Source organism: Microtus ochrogaster, linkage group LG1 (assembly GCF_000317375.1).
Source record: "Microtus ochrogaster isolate Prairie Vole_2 linkage group LG1, MicOch1.0, whole genome shotgun sequence".
Lineage (NCBI taxonomy): Eukaryota > Metazoa > Chordata > Mammalia > Rodentia > Cricetidae > Microtus > Microtus ochrogaster.
The window spans coordinates 38,701,951-38,720,665 of NC_022027.1; the positions used below are offsets into that span (position 1 = coordinate 38,701,951).

At 37.7% G+C, this 18,715-nt stretch overlaps 1 protein-coding gene across 20 annotated transcripts in view; it reads right to left on the minus strand.

Moving 5' to 3' along the window:
• Positions 1-18,715, minus strand: part of Adgrl3 (adhesion G protein-coupled receptor L3) — a 745,864-nt gene that overhangs the window by 169,819 nt on the left and 557,330 nt on the right. For all 20 annotated transcript variants that reach the window (XM_026785275.1, XM_026785272.1, XM_026785262.1 and 17 more), the window contains 2 exons: positions 2,356-2,658; positions 341-444 (listed from right to left, as the gene is read on the minus strand). In XM_026785275.1, the coding sequence (XP_026641076.1) occupies positions 341-444; positions 2,356-2,658 (407 nt within the window). The remainder of the gene's footprint in view (positions 1-340; positions 445-2,355; positions 2,659-18,715) is intronic.

An 18,715-nucleotide genomic window follows, 5' to 3' on the forward strand; every position in this document is an offset into this window, starting at 1 on the left:
GCTTAAAACTTTTTGCTTGAAACAAAAAATTGCTTGCTTGATGGGCAGTGCCTCTTCAATGTTTGTATCTGTATGATATGATAGAAATGTGGGTAAAATAAACTTAATATAAAGATAAATGCCTGGCTTAGAAGAAGTACATGGATTTGCAATTTAGAACAAAAGAATCCTGGAATTAGCACATCATGTGTCAGAGGTTGTCTTTTAACTTGAAAGTCTAATAAAATGAAGAAACTATTGTAGGTTAATTTTTAAAAGTATCTTATTTGGATTTCAGCAATAGTCATAAACAATTTAGAGATAGAGCCTACTAAGCCTTCTTCTTGGGTTTTGTATTTACCTTCTGTGTTATATGATTGACCCAAGGAGAAGAGCAGTTGCTGAGATCTGGTCCTTGGGGATCCCATATCCCATCAGGAGCAAGGCATAGGTAAGTTGATACACCTACACAAAGAAAGAAACATTCAAACATTCAAATCACATTTCTTAGAATAACTTCATGTCTTCACCATACATATTTAGTATAAGCAAGGGTAAAAATTAGATAACTGTATTGAGATAGTAGTATCTATTAAACTTAGACACAAATATTTGAAAGTAAATGGCATTGGGCAAGCATTAAGAACAAATGAAAAGAATTCAATGGTTTTAGGGGAGGGTGTGGGGAAGAATTTCATGAATAAGACCATGGATAGCTTGTCTTTGTGGATCTTTTGTTTGGATTTGCAGGAGGAAAATAATGTTAGCATGCACGTTGTCAGAAAAACCAGAAAGCCTGTCATGGGTAGAAGAACTATGTCGCCTTTGAGAGACATCAAGATTTTTGAGTGGGCTTTCTCCGAGGTGAAGGAGTTGTATTTAATGAAATGGAAAGGCAAGGAAGCCGGACTATAAAGCCTTGTGTCTACTATGCTAGAAATTAGTGAAGATTGTTAAGAAGAAAAGCATGGTTAGATTCAGGTTTCAGAAGGGTATCACTTGCAGCAGAATAGAGGATGGATCTGAATGGGGCTGTGTTTAAAGAGAGGCAGCTATGACTAGAATTCAGTGAGAACCTGCGTAGGCTTGGCCTTAGGGGTTTAACAAGAATTCGGAGAGCTATGAAATTGGGGCTCAGGTATACTGGCAGTACCATTTAAGTCCTGGGAGAGCTTCAGAAAGAGTTCAGCTTCCACTAAAACTCTTCCCCAATTTCCACAGAACAACACTGATCTAGTTCAGTAGTATAAAGTGCCTGCAAATAAAGGTTTCCACTATTGCTCACAAGACATGTCTAGAGCAGCAAGGCTGCTGTCACCTCTCTTTCAGAGAGGAAGGAGTGACCTTAGAAGTAGGAAAGAAGGACGTCTTAAGTGGCTTGCAAAGGCCAATCCAATACAAAACCTTAGAAACAAATATTCCCATTCCTTTTCAGAAAGAGAAAGAATGGTGCTGAGATTTTGAACACTTTGCTAAAAGGAAAATATGGGCCCTTATACAAAACAAGACTTTCTGGTGTATCCACACTCCGTGTATTATGGAATCTGAAATGACATATCCATATGGTTAATGGAGTCAAGTGAATAATGCATATATAGCAATTACATATTTATTTAATTTATATCTTTTGAGGAAGGATACAGATATTTTTTGGTGTGTCAAGTATTATGAAGGTGAACACAAAGGTCAAGTCAAGCAGTGTATTTGTCTTAAAAATGATAAATATGACTGCACCTTGGGATTATTATAAATTATGGCAGAAATAGAAAAGATTCAGGGAGATTTGGTTTTACTGGAAGAAGCAGAGGGGATTGTTCTTTAGTGGATGCTTGTGAGTGGGAGATAGATCCTGATAGAAGGCTCATGACCACATCACATGCCTTTAGCCACTAGGGAACAACATCATTGGTGAAAAAGATATTCATGCTTTCTCCTCTTATAAATACAAGATGTGATCAATGGTCACCAGGAGTCCACACAGCTCAGCTTCCACCACCAATATTTAGCCATCACTGAGAAACACAAAGCAACCTCAATGTAATCCAAGGACAGTGCAGGGACATTGCAAGGAGGACCTGGCTCTGTGGAACACCATTGACCCCCAGAACTAACACTAAAAGAAAACTGTTACTCATGGCATTTCAACCAAATTCTCACCTGTGACTTTTCAGGTTCTATTATCAAATGCTGATTATACAGCACTGATTTGGTTGAGCTCATAACCTAATCAAATCTTAATACGGAAAATAGATGGTAATAACCAAATAAGCAGAACTAAGAGGAAAGAGGAAAAGAGACGAGAAAGAAAGAACTGAAGGAAAAAAATCAACATAAAATCAAGGCAGGCCTGGGCCAGGCTGGCTGGGGCTGACTCACCTATCGTTCCTGCTGGGCAGGGCTGTTTTGCTACTTGCCCCTGACGGGTCTTAAACCACATTATTTCCCGGGCTTCCACAGCATCACAGCTCTCTTCCATAGCAGGAATCTGGGAGGCTGCTGATGGCAGGTGTGTGGTGACGTCATCCAGCACCTCCACAGCTGGGGACGGTGTGCTGGTACTCCGGTTTCTTCTGCCTGGCAATGATGGGGTGGTACTCCTCCCTATGTTCCAGGTCGTGGTCCGAAGAGTAGTGCTGGTGGTTGTGCTTCCCATGCCCAGGGGTCCTGTGGTAGAAACTCCTGAAACACAGTGGGAAAACAAGACAGAACAAAACACCTACATTGTTTGCTCATAGTAGGACCTCAGGAAGTCCCAAAATTAGAAATCACTTTTATTTGACAGTTGAGGGAATGTCAAGGCCCTAGAACTCCATGACCTCATTTGCCATTAAAACATGGCAAAACCATGCCAGTACCGAGATGTCAGAATGCCAATTGATTACCAAAACAGCCATTTGACTACTGCCAAACACAGGCTTTTGAGGTTGTTTTCTTTTTCAACTCTAATCACAGAAAGCAAAATTACAATAAGGTGAGACTCTCTGTAAACTTCTAAATGCTTTTTGACAATAGCAAATTAAAACCTTAAACTTTCTGCTTAAAATTTCAAACTTGATATAGAAGTTAGATAAGATATTATAGTCATATTAGTTGTTATGGTTTGAAAAAAAAGAGTCTGGCATAAGTTTATTTGTTAAAAAGTTGGTCCACAGATGGTGATCTGGATTTGAGAAATTGTAGAAAGTGTAGGAAGCATTGCCTAGCTAGGAGTACAGTTAGTGCAGGGGGAAAGGCTACATGGGTTATATCTCTGTCAGGTGCAGGAGGAGCTCTCTACTCTCTGATTCAAGGCTAGAGATGTGAGCAAGTTGACTCAGACTCCTACTGCTTTGGACAGAGACAGCCATTGTCATGTCCTGTTGGCCATGCAGGACTACAACATTCAAACTATAACCCAAAATAAGCCCCCCTTACAATAACTAATATATTAGAGAATGCAAACTTCTAAATATGACAGGCAAAATAATAAAATGACAAAGAGAGGACAAAAAAATCATTACACACTCAAACAATTAATGAAAAAAAGAGGCCATAGATTTGAAGGGGAGCATGGAACAGTATATTGTTGGACTAGGAGGGAGGAAAGGGAAGGGAAAATATTGTAATTACATTATGATCTCAAAGAGAGTAATTCTGAGTATGATCTTTTACTACACATCATTTGAGTACCTTTATGGTCTACCTGCATACTTTGAGAACTGACCCAACTTAAAAAAAAAAAAATCAAATTTGACTTACTATGTAAGTAGCAAGTACATCCTAAGAAACTACATTGCTAAATTAGTTTAAAGAATATTTTTCATAGGAGAAAATGTATTCTCAGTACCAAGTGAAGATGCTTAGTGTCGAATGAACATGAGACACAACATAGTCATCTACTATCAGTAACAGAGCACTCATTAACAGATTCTATTTCTGGGAAAATATATTTATATTCTTACGGTGGGGTTGTCAAAATGCACTACATAAACACACTGCAGTTGGAGCACTTGAAGTCAAAACTACTGACTTCACTTACTGACAGGAGACTCCAGGGACACTGGCTCTAGCCTAGTGTTAGCTACCTCACATTTAAAAGTTTGGGGGAGTCCTGTGGCAATTTTGCAATCCTTCATAGTCTACCTGATGTAAATTAACTTCATAGTGATAAAAGTATAATTGCAAACCTTCAGTTGCCCCAGGAGACATCCCACATTCATCAGAGAGACTTCGCTGGCCATAAAACTTTCCAATCCAGTACTGATATGCCGGAGGCAAGGCATATTGATTGCCAAACATCAAATGACTGTAATGGTATCATTCCTATCATTATGTTCTCTGAATGCTAGTTTTCTTTGTTTGCCTTACCTTCTCAGTTTTCTGCTTTCTCTTTGTTTTCTTTCTATATGAAAGAAAAATAGGCAGGGAGAACGGCAAGGTAGGCTATTAAAAGTGCAACCACTTCAAGTTGAGACAAGAAGGCAGAGTGTCTCTTCTTTGTTCGTCCCCCAAGTAAATAATGTACTCCGAATTGCAAAGCTCAGCTGATTCTGTCTTTTTTTTTCTACCTGAAACCTGTGCAGTGTTTCCTTTCTTTCCCAAGTCGCTGCTGTACCGGGAGCCCGTCACCGATGGTGAATGAGTACAGTAGAATTGTGAGTGTTTCCCTGACAGCTAAGCAGAGCAGAATGGCCATACTGTTCAGAATTTTATTGTTCCGAAATAAAAGCTCAGGGTTCGTAAAATAGAATGACTAATTCTTATGCCTGTTATGGATTAAATAACTTTTAACAAAATGTTTCAAAATGTTAAAGGAAATTAATGCTTTAAATTAGAAACAACAAAATAAGACTAAAACATATTTCAATGTCAGCAAAAATATATAAAAAGACATCATTGGAAGGTAAAAACAAATTGAAAATTAAATACTTAGCATTGTTAAGCATTTATTCATAAAAATTCATGTGAATGTGTCATCACTGAAATACAAGAATATTTTAAATTTTTTCAGATGATAATTTTTTTTCAATTGAGAGAAGATGCTTACTACTTGGGGAGTGTTAAGGCAAGAGTTAAAAGAGAATCTCATGTATTTTCTCTTTAATTTAGACAAAGCTAGCTCTCATTTGTGTGTGTGAAAGGACCACTTAGAGGAACTCTGATGCTTTTGACAGGAACTATAATCTTTTCATTGATAATAAGCTGCAGTTTTTATTTCACACAAAGCCTTGCTCGTTCTTTGTCTTTTTAAGTTTGATCATGTAAAAATGGAGATGTGTAGAGTTACCTGCTATTAGCTAAATAATCTTATGCTCAAATTAACTTGTTTTGCGAGCCTCTTTGAGCTGAAAGGGAAAAAATACTTTTAAAATAGAAACTGTTTTTCAATTGTGTTCTTTCTCAAGAATTATACAGGCACTAAAGAATGCTTTCAAGATGAATGCCTTTCTAACGCTGGATATTTTGATTAGCACGTAACTAGGAGGGAGATTAGTTCAGCAATAATTTTATGTATAAAAGTACGTAGTTGTGCATATGTACAAGAGGAGCCTTGAACCTGCCATCTCAACTCTACATTTCACACAGGACAATGGCAAACTTCCACAGAATTTTTGCTTGTAGTGACTTCAGCCATAAAACTTTCAAATAGATCCTTTAGTATATGTTCAGTGTGCTAGCAAGCAAAACAGCATTTTTAAGACGACATCATCACAGGAAACCATTTTATAAATAATAGTCCCATGTGATAAAATAAAAATTGTGATTTTTCTTCTCTTTTTCAAAAATTAACTCACTCAAAGCATTTTCTAACTTTCTCAGAAATATTTCTTAGAGTAAAAAAAAACCTAGACAATGTTACTTTCCCTTCCAAACTCTTAAATGGTGTCTGCATACTCACCAAATAAAATGCGAACATTTTTATTTTATGCTCAAAGACCTTCATGACCTTCTCCAGTTCATTATGAACACTCTCATCTTTTTAACTCATTGTTTAAACCACACCAGACCCACAGTCCAGCACCTGCACCCTCTTCTTCTGTCACAGGGATTTTGTCCATGCTACAGAGCATCATTGCCCTATTAACATCTCACTACATCTCCATCTCTCCTTTGAGTCACAAACATCTCCATCAAAGAGCCTTTCCAAATTCCCTAAGCCTGGCTTATATGCTAGCACATGTTTTGTTAAAATTATTTCTTCTGAAGTTGGCCTTACCAAGGGCAACTAAAGCTCTACGTTAAGACAGTTGAATGCCAGAGATAGGGCAAGTAAGGAAGCAGTAGAAGACAGAGGATCAGCAAAAATCAGCAAGACTATGCAAATGAAACAACACATGGCAGCTAGATGTGTCTTAATGACCAGTCCAGAAAATTTATCTTATACATGAATCTATGCTTACCACTAAGGAAAACCAATAGACGACACAAAGAGAACAAAACCCGAGAAAATGAATGTCTTTCCTTGAAAATGGCTGTAAATCAATACAGTCACAGTAAAGTATATACGTTCTAAAAAACAAATCTTAGCTCAATACAGACAACCTAATTCTAAGAACCAAAGATGATTTCTTTCATTAGAACCGAGTCACTGAGAATTGTCTAAAAGTGGAGACTGCCCAATTTGGTTGAAATTTAATCAAAGTAAGAGTCACTTATAAACAGTTACCTGTGCTCTCTCCTCCTGGCCCTTTTCGCTTACTGCCATGCTAGGATCCCATGGGCTCTGTTTGATGCCAGTTTTGGCAGAGTAACTACTAGTGAGATACACGATGTCCCCTGGGGTTGGGAAAGAACTTGCCTTATTGATAGATATCGACAAAAGAAAACTCCAAACCCTCAGAACTGCCATTGCCCATTGGGCTCCTGCCCACATCACATGCTATGAGAGTGTCTTGGTCTTCCACAAGGAAAAGGTGTTGTGGATGCGGCTGTAGAATCTTACCTGAAGACAAAGAAAGCTTAATCAAACTGTATGCTAAATGTCCTGTGTGCTGTGCATCTTGGAAAGTTTACTGTGTGGAAAAAGTAAGTTTGAGTGACTAGTTACATTTAGCATTTTATCCTAGTTGAGAATTTTGCTACTTACCAGCATTACATTTCCTAGTGTGTTTCATAATAATAGCTAAACAAAATGACATATTGAGTTTCCTTTCATAGCCTTATCCCACACACCCACACATACATTAAAAAAAACTTAAGTTCTTCTGAATCTTGACATGTAATGTCTGTAGTTTATGCAATTTTTATTATTTGACTTATTTTATTTAATTTTTTTCCTCCAGCCTGTCTTGAACTGTTAGTACTTAGGATATTAATGCATGTTTTGTAGACTATACAAACATAAAAATGTGAAAACAGTGATGATTCTTTTACAGTGATTGATGCTTTCTAAATGACCAAAAATATAGTGATTAATATTATGAGTTATTCATTTCAAAATGGAAAAACATGAATCATCATCATATAAACAGGAAGTGATTTGTTCTCCTCTTGATGCATATCTTATGTTTACAATACTTTGCTATGAAAACTAACCTCTGACTCTGCTCATATCTGAGAATCTAGTACTTGGAGGTAGTGGCTGGATGACCACAAATCATAGTCCTGCATGGACTGCACAGTGAGAGCCAGTGTGAAGCACACAAGTTGGTTTAGCTCAGCAGTTGGATGCTTCTCTGGCATATACCAAGTCCTGAGTTTGATCTCTACCATCAGATATAATCACACAAACAGAAAAAAAAATGTCTGCCACCTTGAATTGCTTTATGCCTCTACAATTAACGGCTTTACTTAAGCTTCTAAGACAGTCCTAAAGGAATGAAAAGATTCTAATAAGGCATGGCTATCCTTGACTATACATCACTTGTCATGTGGGATAAACAGCCTTTTAAAGATGCATTGCTTAAGACAGAAAGAAGGCCATGTTATCTTAATGCAAATTTCACTTTATAGCCAACTTTCCTATTCATGGAAAACCTACAGCTTTTTTCTCAGTTCTTCGTTTTCTTCTTCCCTCTCTTCAGTGCCTTACTCTCTGCACGGTTTTCCTGTTACCAATACTTCTCTATTAGACTCATCTCGGTAGACCATATCCTGGCTGACTGCATAAGCACTTTGTGCTCTGCACTTGCCAAGTGTTCATTTGAATCCAAGGTCCATTACTAAAGTAAGCCTCCCAGGGGCCCGATAGAAGAAATAAGAAAGCTAAAACCATCCCAGCACTGAGCAAGGGCTTTTGGCTGTGTGTGCAATACTCAAGGTAAAAAGATGTTCTCCCTGACCCCTGTGGCTAGCCATAGGTGGCAGCAGATTTGATGAGACACAGTCTTAAAGGTGAAACATTGATATTCCCATCAAATATCTCCAGTTCCTTTCAGAATTCATTTGTACAGTCTGGCTGTAAGGTCACTTGAGAGTGGAACACCATAAACTATCAGCCATGTGAAGGGATCCTTAGTTCTGTAATTTGATCCATTTACATCTCCTGGTTTTCCCTTAGGATAGTAATCTTATTGTAAACAGATGAAATTAAGTATTTTAGTAAACGTGAAATTGTAACGGCCGTAATATATATGATAACAAGTACAAATAAAGGAATCTGAAGGACTCTTCTTTAAAATATCTGCTACACGTTAGATCCCACAAAGCCAGACACCCCTACATTTTCTCATGCTTTAATTATACTCTCATTACCTTGGGACACCCTTACTTCTCTTCGTGGTTGCTCCAAATACACTTTGGGTGGATACACTCATCTTCAGCAGGGAGATGACAGAAGCCAAGTCAATCAGTTCTCCCAAGTCTACATCCGGCAAGTTTTCATACCTGGCAACTTTATGTGATTGGACCTAGATTTGAGTCCAGATCTATCACAATCTCTCCCTGTCTACTAGGACAGTGCTGTTGCTGCAAATATAGTGACCATTCACACATATTTATAGCTAGATAAACACAAAACGAATTTTAATATGAATTTGCACCAACAACTGCTCATGAATTTTTTAAAGGTTATCCTATGGCACAGACATAATGGGGTTTTCCCAATTACCTATTATGGGCTAAGCAGGATTATTAGCACATCTCGGAGACTGCTGTAAATTTGAAAATAGGCCTGTGAGAAGCTATCATTCATAGTCCTCACTTTAAGATGGTGAAACTGAGGCATTGGTGACTCAGTAGTTTTCCACGGTTACAAAGTCAAAATAAGAGGAGAGGAACACAGGTATTGCTGTAGTGTTCCCTCCTTTCAGTCAACTCAGGCTATGGAGAGTCTGCAGTTGACCTAAGACTGTCTTTCTTTAGTTGAGAGTAGAGGATGCAGGCCTTATAGAGATCACCCATTTTGTTAATAACATTTTGAATTCCCTAGTGGGTTCAGATCTACTACATAATGGATCTCTCTTGCTGCCTAAGATAATGTTCAGGATACAAATGAGCAATGAAATGTTGTGTCTGCTCTTTTTCTAATTTATTATGTGCCAAAGAGTGCTCTATTAATCTCAATCCATAAATGAGACATAGAGAAATGAGACTTCTAGTCTTAAGAAACTCAAATGTAATAAACCAGTATTTTTTAACCTAATGTCCTTTGACAATTTCATGCATGTCTATAGAATATTCTGTTAACTCTCATCCCCTCGTCTCTTTTCTCTTACACCTGTTATCCCACATCCTTAAAGGCCCCATTCCCATATTCAGACCTTTTTAGCTTTGTTTGACCAGGACTGTCTCCCTAGGTATAAATATGAAAGAATACAATGGAGCCCAGTGGGCCCACTGTTGCTACACAAAGGCTGTGACTGTTTGTCATTCAGAATCCAACAGTTGCCAGTAGCTCATCACGAAGGGGTATGAATGGGCCAGGAGATCCCTCTTCACATAGGAATGGCTATCGCCTAGGCCAGCACTGGGCAGGCCCAACACAAACAACTCCAGCTGCTATGTGATCATGACTGCAATGACTGTGTCAACCTCTGCAGATAGCATTTTGCCACACTTTTCACTAACTTCTAGCTTTTTTGTTTTTCTGGCCCCTCTTCCAGAGTGCTCCTTGAGCCTTAGGTGGGTGGTAAAATGCCCTGTTTAGGGATGAGCTTGCAAATTTCATATATTCTAATCTTCTTGAGAAGTCATGAGTCTCCGTAGTCCCTCCTTCTCACTGTGTTTGGTGATGGAAAGGTAGCCGAATTCAGTGAGGTATAAACATGGCTAGTTTCTAGGCATTAACAGGACTTGTTTGACTCCATATTCTCTGATGAACTGATGAACGTTTGATGTAATTTTTCAAGAGTCAGAGCATAGATATGTGACATGCCTATAAAATATCTTGATTGTGTGTGCTTAGAGAATTTAGATTTTCCATGCACACAAGTATGTTTCTAAGAAGCTCATAAAAACAAACAAGGTCCTAGATCAGATCAGGGTGGGGTTTTTTGTTTGTTTGTTTGTTTGTTTGTTTGAAAAGTTGTTTGTCTATATTTAGAAACTGGAAAGGAGGTATCGAGATTAGGCTTTACCCTGCTTTTATTTACTTTGTAATGTATGAAACAGTGTTTGGGGGTTTTGTTTGTTTGCTTGTTTCTCTCTAGGCTGTCCATTATACAAGAAATCTCTACCTTACGAGCACCTTTGGGTTTCATTTTGAGGAAAGATGATGACTGCAAACCCAAAGATGTCCCAGAAAGTGCATCACCCACCCAAAAGAAGCTGATGAACTGAGTTATTACTGGTAATAAAATAGACCCAGTTTATAAATTTACTCATGTGAACTGAAACTAGGGTAAACATAGTGTATTAAAATCATATCAAGGAAACAGCCTCAAGATTTTATTAGAAATATCAGAGCAAGGAAATGCTGTAAGTCTCTGTTGGGCTTGCTAAAGTGATAGATGCTTAACACTGTGATAGCATGCCCCATATCAACTGTCATTGCATACCTGGTATGTGTCAAGGACCAAGGCCTCCCCAAGTTGTTCCAAGAGATCTGGATGAACTTGTTACTTGTTGTGGACAGAGCCTACTAGACTGTCTGCCCACCCACCTATTTGTTCATCTGTTCCTGGAACCGAACCACCGCTTTCTACTCCTAATCCATTGTCTGCTATAGACCAGGTTCATTCCTAAACCTATCAGCTGACTTCTGTCTGCAGCATCTCTCTCAGCCCTGACTCCAGCATCCCTGGGAGTAGCTCCCTCTAAGTGCTGGTCTGGTTCATTCTCTCATTAGTTAAGCTCTTTGGTAGACCACTGCCAAAACCCTCTTGAAGTTTGCTGCAACCTCTTTCACTCATATTTACTCTGTAATCCATACATAAGCATATAGAAATATAAATATGTTTACTGTGCATTGTGTGGTATGAGACTTAATATAGTACTTAAGACTGAAATAAAAGAATATTCATTTGCTTTGAGCAAGGTCGGCAGAATATAGGACAGATCACAGTCATTAAAATTATTGAACATTATCGATGCATTGCTATTCAATGAATTTGGAGATTGTTGAACAACATTAAATGTGTTCGTCTATGTTTTTGGCACTGTATACTTACAACAGTAGGCATTACATTGCTTTTCAAGTATAAAAAAAAACAACTTCAAATAAAAATTCCAGCACTGATTTTTTTTCTCTAAAATTAAAAATGAATGTAAGAATGAAACAATCAGGAGAACAGCAAGTTGCTACAGGAACAGCAACCAAGTCAACAAAGCAGACTGCTTCCTCAGGAACCTTCGAAGCAAGCCAGGCTACTTTATTTTTCACATCTTGTGAAGTCAAACATTTGCTCTTCAGCATGAAACCTCCTTGATACTGACAAGACTGCTAAATATTTCATTTACTCAATTCTTTTAAAATAGTGATAGAAGTGATGTATAACTGATACTAAAGTTCGATAAAAGCACAATTATGTTGCAGTTACTTCTAAACAATAGTCAGTGTACAGCATATAGACATCTGATAGATATTAATCACCTCTCAAAATCCTATTTAAATTCTGATTCTTTTGGAGGGCAAGGGAATAGCACACTCTTTTTTTTCTCTCCTGTAAATATGCTATCTGCCCATGTAACAGGTGTTTTGATTTTGATGTAAAATTTTTCCTACAAACTCATGTGATTGAAAACTTAGTCCCCACATGGAGATCAAGACCAGTGAGACAATGTGCGTGAGCTAATGGGAGCTCACCAACTCCAACTGGACTGTGAATGAACGATCATGGAATCAAACTAGTCCCTCTGAATAGGGTTGACAGTTGGGGTAGACTGTGTGGTCAATGACAACGGCACTGGGATTTGTCTCTACAGCAAGTACTGGCTTTTGGGATCCTGTTCTCTTTGGATGTATACCTTGCTCAAACTAGATATAGTGGGGAGGGCCTTGGACTTCCCACAGGGCAGGGTGCCTTGCCCTCTCTTAAGATTGGAGGGGGGGAGGGGGAGGGTATGTGGAGGGAGTGGGAGAGGAGGGAGTGGAAATTTGGATTGGTATTTTTTAAAGTAATGAAAAAATCAAAAAAAAAAAAAAAGAAAAATATTTTTTTTTTTTAAAAAAAGAAAACTTAGTCCCCAGTATTGGCATTGTTTGATTCCCCCAGGAGGTGAGACCTGGTTAGTTAAAGGTTGTGTCTGTTGCATAAACCTTGAAGAGTATATGTTTGTCCCCCTTCTGCCCCATCTCTGACCCCTGGTCTGCCAACTCTTCGTACACACTTCCCCCTTCCACAGCTGTGGCTGGGAGCTGCTTCTGCTGTCATGTCTCCATTAACACTATGGGCTGCTCCTTCTCTATCTGTGATCCCAAATAAATCTTTTTTTTCTTCAAATTGCTTCTTTCATGTATTTAATCAGTGAGGAGAAAAGCAACTACGATGGTGGGTAAAGGATGGGATCATTACATCAGCTTAATTTTGAAAAGTATTTTCGGGAGATCTCTGTATGTAGTATCTTGATTACATGGTGACTTTGCTAAGACTGGACAAAATCTGTGATCATCCACGCTAGAAGACGTGTAATAGAAAGATTTAACATACACATGTTAATGTTTTACTTAACATCCATAAGACTTTCATCAGAAACTATTGATCTATAGGCTTAAGAGACAAGTGTTTCTATAGAATTATGTACTATTTTTAATCTATAAACTAATTTTGGCAACCATACTTTATGGTATAGCAATACAGTTTACATATCAAGCAACACTATAATAGAGTCCCTTGATACAGTTTCAAACAGAAGAAAATGAGAAAAATCTTGAGATTACAAGGACACGCTTGCCAAAATTACTTTTTAAAAAAATCACTTTTCTTTTCTTTAAATATATAACCTGCTGATTTGTTATGAAAATGAATATATTTTTATACAAGAACTGTATGTAACATTCCTTAATATTTACCCCAAATACATTTATATGTACATCTATACAAAAAAAAAGCCTATCCTGACATTTACAGTATGACAAGTTTCACCTACTTCCTGTTGCACTAAAAAACAATATTGCTATTTCAGATTTACTCTCTTCATTGACAACAGATAGAAGAGCAATGTCTGATGCTGTATGTTTCACAAGCATTTTCTGAAACAGATTTAGCAATAGAACTCTTGGACCTTTGCAAGGCAAATGTTTTCCACTGGACTTCAGGTTCGGAAATTGGTAATATTTCCTCATTCACACAGCAATTAGTTTTATCTGTGCAGTGGTTGACAACAGTTTCCCCTCTCCACTTTCCACAGTAATGAAGTAACAACACCATTTGCCTTCGCTTTTCCCCAACTCTTTCTATTTTCTCAGGACAAATCCTGCATTCCATATGTAGTCATGGTACGGATCTGCTTGCAGAAGTCTACTGACTACAAAGACTACAATTCTTATATTTATTTCAGTATCTGATACACATTAACTATCAGGAATAATAATATAATCAAATTCATATTATCTTAATTTACTGTGCAATATTTCAGGAGTGTTTAAAAGAAACATTTACCTTAGACAGTCATCCAACTTCTTACATTACATAACAAGAGAAGCTAAGCTTTCTAAAGTCAAATTATAAAGTTTATCTTCCACAGCAGCCTCCAAGACCAAATATTATTATATGTCTCTTTTTATCTAAGCCTCCTACAGAAGATAATCAGATTACTATTGTTCTCTAATATGAAATGATTTTTTTTCTTCAAAAAAGAATAACTTGGGTTGGAAAAATAGCTCACTTTAGACCATGCATTTAGTATGTGCAAGGCCCCAAGTTTAATCTCCAGCATAAAAAAGAAATTATAAATACAAGATATTTTTCAAAATAACTTATCCATGAAATATTTCAAACTTTTAAAATAATTTTAGACTTATAGGACATTATAAAATGTAGAATCATTTGAACCAAAGTCACTGAATGATAACAACTTACACAGCTTAATTTTAATGTCAGAGACAGGATAAGACTCTGGTCCAAGGTTTTTTTTTTTGTATTATTTTTTCCTACAGTCAGTGCGTACCCCAGTTTTCATCTCTTATGAACTCAGTTGTGCCCACTCCCGCAGAACTGTTGAAATCCCAGAAACTAAAGAATGTCACTGTATTGGACAGAAGACCTTTTAGCAAGATTGAAGTTAATTGTGTTTGCGGGAACGATCCTTACAAAATGGCAATTGCCCTAATAACAGAGTAGTACACAGACAATATACAGACTGAAGCAGGACCCTGGGAGGAAAAGCAAGAACAACTTCATCTTCATCTGCACGTTGAGCAGAAGATGTCAGATGAAACTAGACCTAGAGATTTGGGTCTTGGACTTTCAGCCTTGATATTTGTGGCCTTTAAATCACTCAGCTTTCGGACACTTTGTTAAGAGTTTTCCCCCCATAAGTAAATATTAGCATTTTTAGGAAAAATTAAATGATTTCTGTGTTTGTGTGTGTTGGTTCTCTGTAATGTTTTCTCATGTGCAGATTTGCGTGACTCCACTACATGCCAGATGTAAAACCGGTCCATAGCTGTAACAGTATGGCATTATGCCAGCTCTCCATATTCATACCCAATTACCTCTTTTCCTATCACCAGACAGCCACTAACCTGCTCTCCATCTGGGGTTCCATTGTCTCAAGGATGCACTATAAATGGGGTCACACAGCACGGAACCCTTAGAACTGACTTTTTCCCACTGAGAAGGGAGTTCTTGGGGTCCCACAGGCTATTACTCCTGTCAACATTGAAATCATCTCTTTGTATCACTCTGTAGATATGACAATCTACCTCTCACCTTTCAGTTTGGGGCATTGTTGAAAAGTGAAAATCAGATGTCTTTGTTTAAAAGCTCCCAACTGGTCCTGTCAATTCACAATCCTTAAATAGAGTTTTGAAACCCTTACAATCCATGCTCTTGATACTTTGACTCCTGTTCTAGTAACCACAATGTCTTCAGTACCTGCATTCCCCAAACCACCTTCTCATCTTCTACAGTCAGGATACCTCTTTCCCTGATACAGTTGCCTATCTCAATCATAATCCTTCTTTCCTCCTAGACCCCAGTTCCTTTACTTAGCTAAATCATTGGTCCTGATATATTGTGATTATAAGAAAATGGGAAAAGAATGAAAATAACCATGTATTTAGTAAGTTATATTTGTATTCAATATATTGCTATTTTGGGATATTGTCTTAAAATAATTTAAGGATCAATGCTTGAAGCTGATCACATTTTTTACCATTAGACAAATAGGCCCAGGTCAATAGGTAAATGAAAGAAGTCACTGTGAGACAGTTTATATTTATCCTAGGAGCTTTGATGGATCTATAAATTAGGCAAGTGATGTTTGGAAAAAATAAGTAAAATAGACTTATAAAGGGTAATGCAATATTATCCTGGCACATATTTTTTCTCGCACATAATTGATGCTCAAAAATATTTTAAGTTAAATATTATGAATATATAAGAGATGCAAATAGTATAAACACCCATGGAAGCTATTTAAGGGAAAATTCTTTTTGACTATATAATTTCCACTCTTATTCCCAAAATTATGCATCTTAAGTGCAACTTATATAAAACAGAAATTCAGATGGCTCCTGTGAAATTGCAAAGTACACTTGCAATCTGATACATGATAACATTATCAGTTATCGTGTGTGAGATATTGAAAGTATGTTTTACAGTCTAAGTCTGAAATAGCATCTGAAAAATCATGGATTGTTTATAGACTAAATGATAAAAGATTCAGAGTAGCCATAAAATTTGCTCAGCAATATCTATACTACTTTGTTAACAATGAATCTCTCTAGTGGTACCTTTCTACTATTACCCAGCCTTTCAACTTTGAAAGTAGTTAGAAGTAAAAAAATTAATCTAGCTTAATTATAGCCAAGGCTAAATATAATTCAATATCAAGAAATGATCCATCTGCATATTCTTAAGTATGTGGACAGAATTTCTTAACAAATCTCTAGTGGATAAAATTGATCATAATTACTTTTAATGGATGCTAGAAAGACGCAGTCCCTAAATATCATCGTTAGATCAAAGGTCTGTCCCTTTTAGAGGCTGGTAACTCTAAAAGGCATGATCCCTGAAGAAACCGGGTCACAGCCCTGCTGCTCTGACCCTGGGACAGAGAGTTAATTAAGAAGCTGTTCAGTGCTGCACTTTCTCTAGCTCCAAATTCAGTCTTACTTTGGACCTGCTTCTTCCACACTCCTGGTCATGTAGGCTATCACAGACTAAACCACATGGTATGGAACATTTATTTCCCTGACCTCTATGTATTTTTTTTTTTTTTTGCTCTGTGTCATCTTTTATTTTCCGGTCCCCATCCCCCATTTCTTTTGTTCTGTGCCTTCCTAACCCTTAATGGATGGAGTGAGAAGATTTGTAAGCCATAGATCCTGCTTGTTTATTCTCCAACCGGAGAATAAAAGCACTGGAATTTAGCTTTGACTTCACTGTCTGGATTCACAGCATCCAACGGAAAGGTCTCTTTTCAGGATCCCAAAGAGGTAAAGAAACCATCTCCGGGAACATGATTACATCTGTAACATTTTAACGTGCACTTTCCAAGAAGATTTTCAACAATGGTTTTGAAGCACATCAGTGTTTTGTGCTAGCCGAGGCAGCTGTGAGACAAGCTGCTTAGTCCTACAGTAATCAAAAACCCAAAGTCCATATTTTAAGCATCAATGAACAAGTACTGAAAGGCACATGGACTTGATGACAGGTTACCCCCAGTGAAGATTCAATTGAGAAATTTGCCTACAGTTCTCAGGAAAAGCCTTTCTGAGAACCCAGCTAAGTTGTGCCCAGACTCCTAACCAGCAAAAGCTTTGATAATAAATCATTTTAAGTCATCCATTGTTAAACAGCAGCTACGTTATTTGCAATCACGTAAGCCCCATCTGGATTTATTTGCTTATCTGACTTGAATAGTCGCTGTTTGAGAGTCAGAATTTAAAATGTAGGCTATGATTTTGTGTTCTTATCCTTATGTGAGCACGAGTTCTCAACCTTGGCACAAACTGATGTAGACTGCATCACTCTTTTGCATGCATATGGACTTGAGGAATCGTCCTGTGTATTGCAGAAGGCTTGGCAACATCTGTGTGCTATACTCACAAAATGCCAGTAGCAGTCAGCATCCCAAAATGCCACTAAAAACTGTGATATGTCTTTTTGAGGGCAAAACCAACACAGTTTAAAAGCCATTGAACTACAGGCATTTCTTCACATCTAATCCATGTTTGCTCAACAAATTGGCTAGTGCATACTGATAACAGGATTGGGATCTTTTAAATGTATAATAATCTTTACCTGAAATGGATAGGCGGTTGCTTTCAATTTGTGAAATGGCTCAAAGGTAATAAATAAAATGAAATTGGATGGCTTTCAAAAACACAGATTATTTTTTTTCTTTGTCTAGTGATTTGGCATTTATAAAACACACTCCCACTAATCATGCTTTATAGTGAAAAATCGGTTTCATCTGCTGTTTTACACTTAAGTAAAACATGAATAACGAAATAGGAGAAAATCAAGGAAACGTGCAAAGCACAAATCACCTCTACCGCCTCTCTGAGCTGGGTTGGAGTGTGAGGAATTGGTGAGGCAGGGAGACTGCAGACACTATAGACTCTCTGACTTCGGATAGTGCAATACTCTGTGATTCAGGCAGCCTCTTCTTTACTACATGTATTGGCCTTCCAGCGTGTTCAAATACCTCTAGAGTCCAGAGGCCTTCTGAGAAATGTGCGCTGAAACCTCCTGCTTCCTTGCCACGCCAGGAGATGATCACAAGCCATTTCATTAGCTTTAGCACAAGCTTACCTCACAGATCTTCTCAAGCTAAACATGTAAGAAAGAGTCTGGGGAGTAACAAGCAAGCCTGCTGTCTGAACCACATTTATATTTTCCTTTCCCCCACTTTGTACACACTTGGTTTCACATCATTAACATGCAAAGCATATTGCACTAGGGTACATCCCAGACAAAGACCGCTAAGCGAGGACTGTAATTTCCTTATTGGTCTATAGATATTTTCCCCCCAAGAAGGCGAACATATAATGGAACCTGGCCTTAGAGGTATTAATCTAGTGAAAGAATATAAAACACAGGAGATACAAACAGAAAGTAAAAAGAAAGAACGAAGAACATTGCAAGGTTATAATTAAGAGTGGAGTTAAAGACAGCAGTATCTCAAAGTAATAAAGAAGGCAGTGTGTCTATACAACAACAAACAAAAAACTGGAAAGGGATAGCAGGGGCTCAGAAAAGACTGTGTT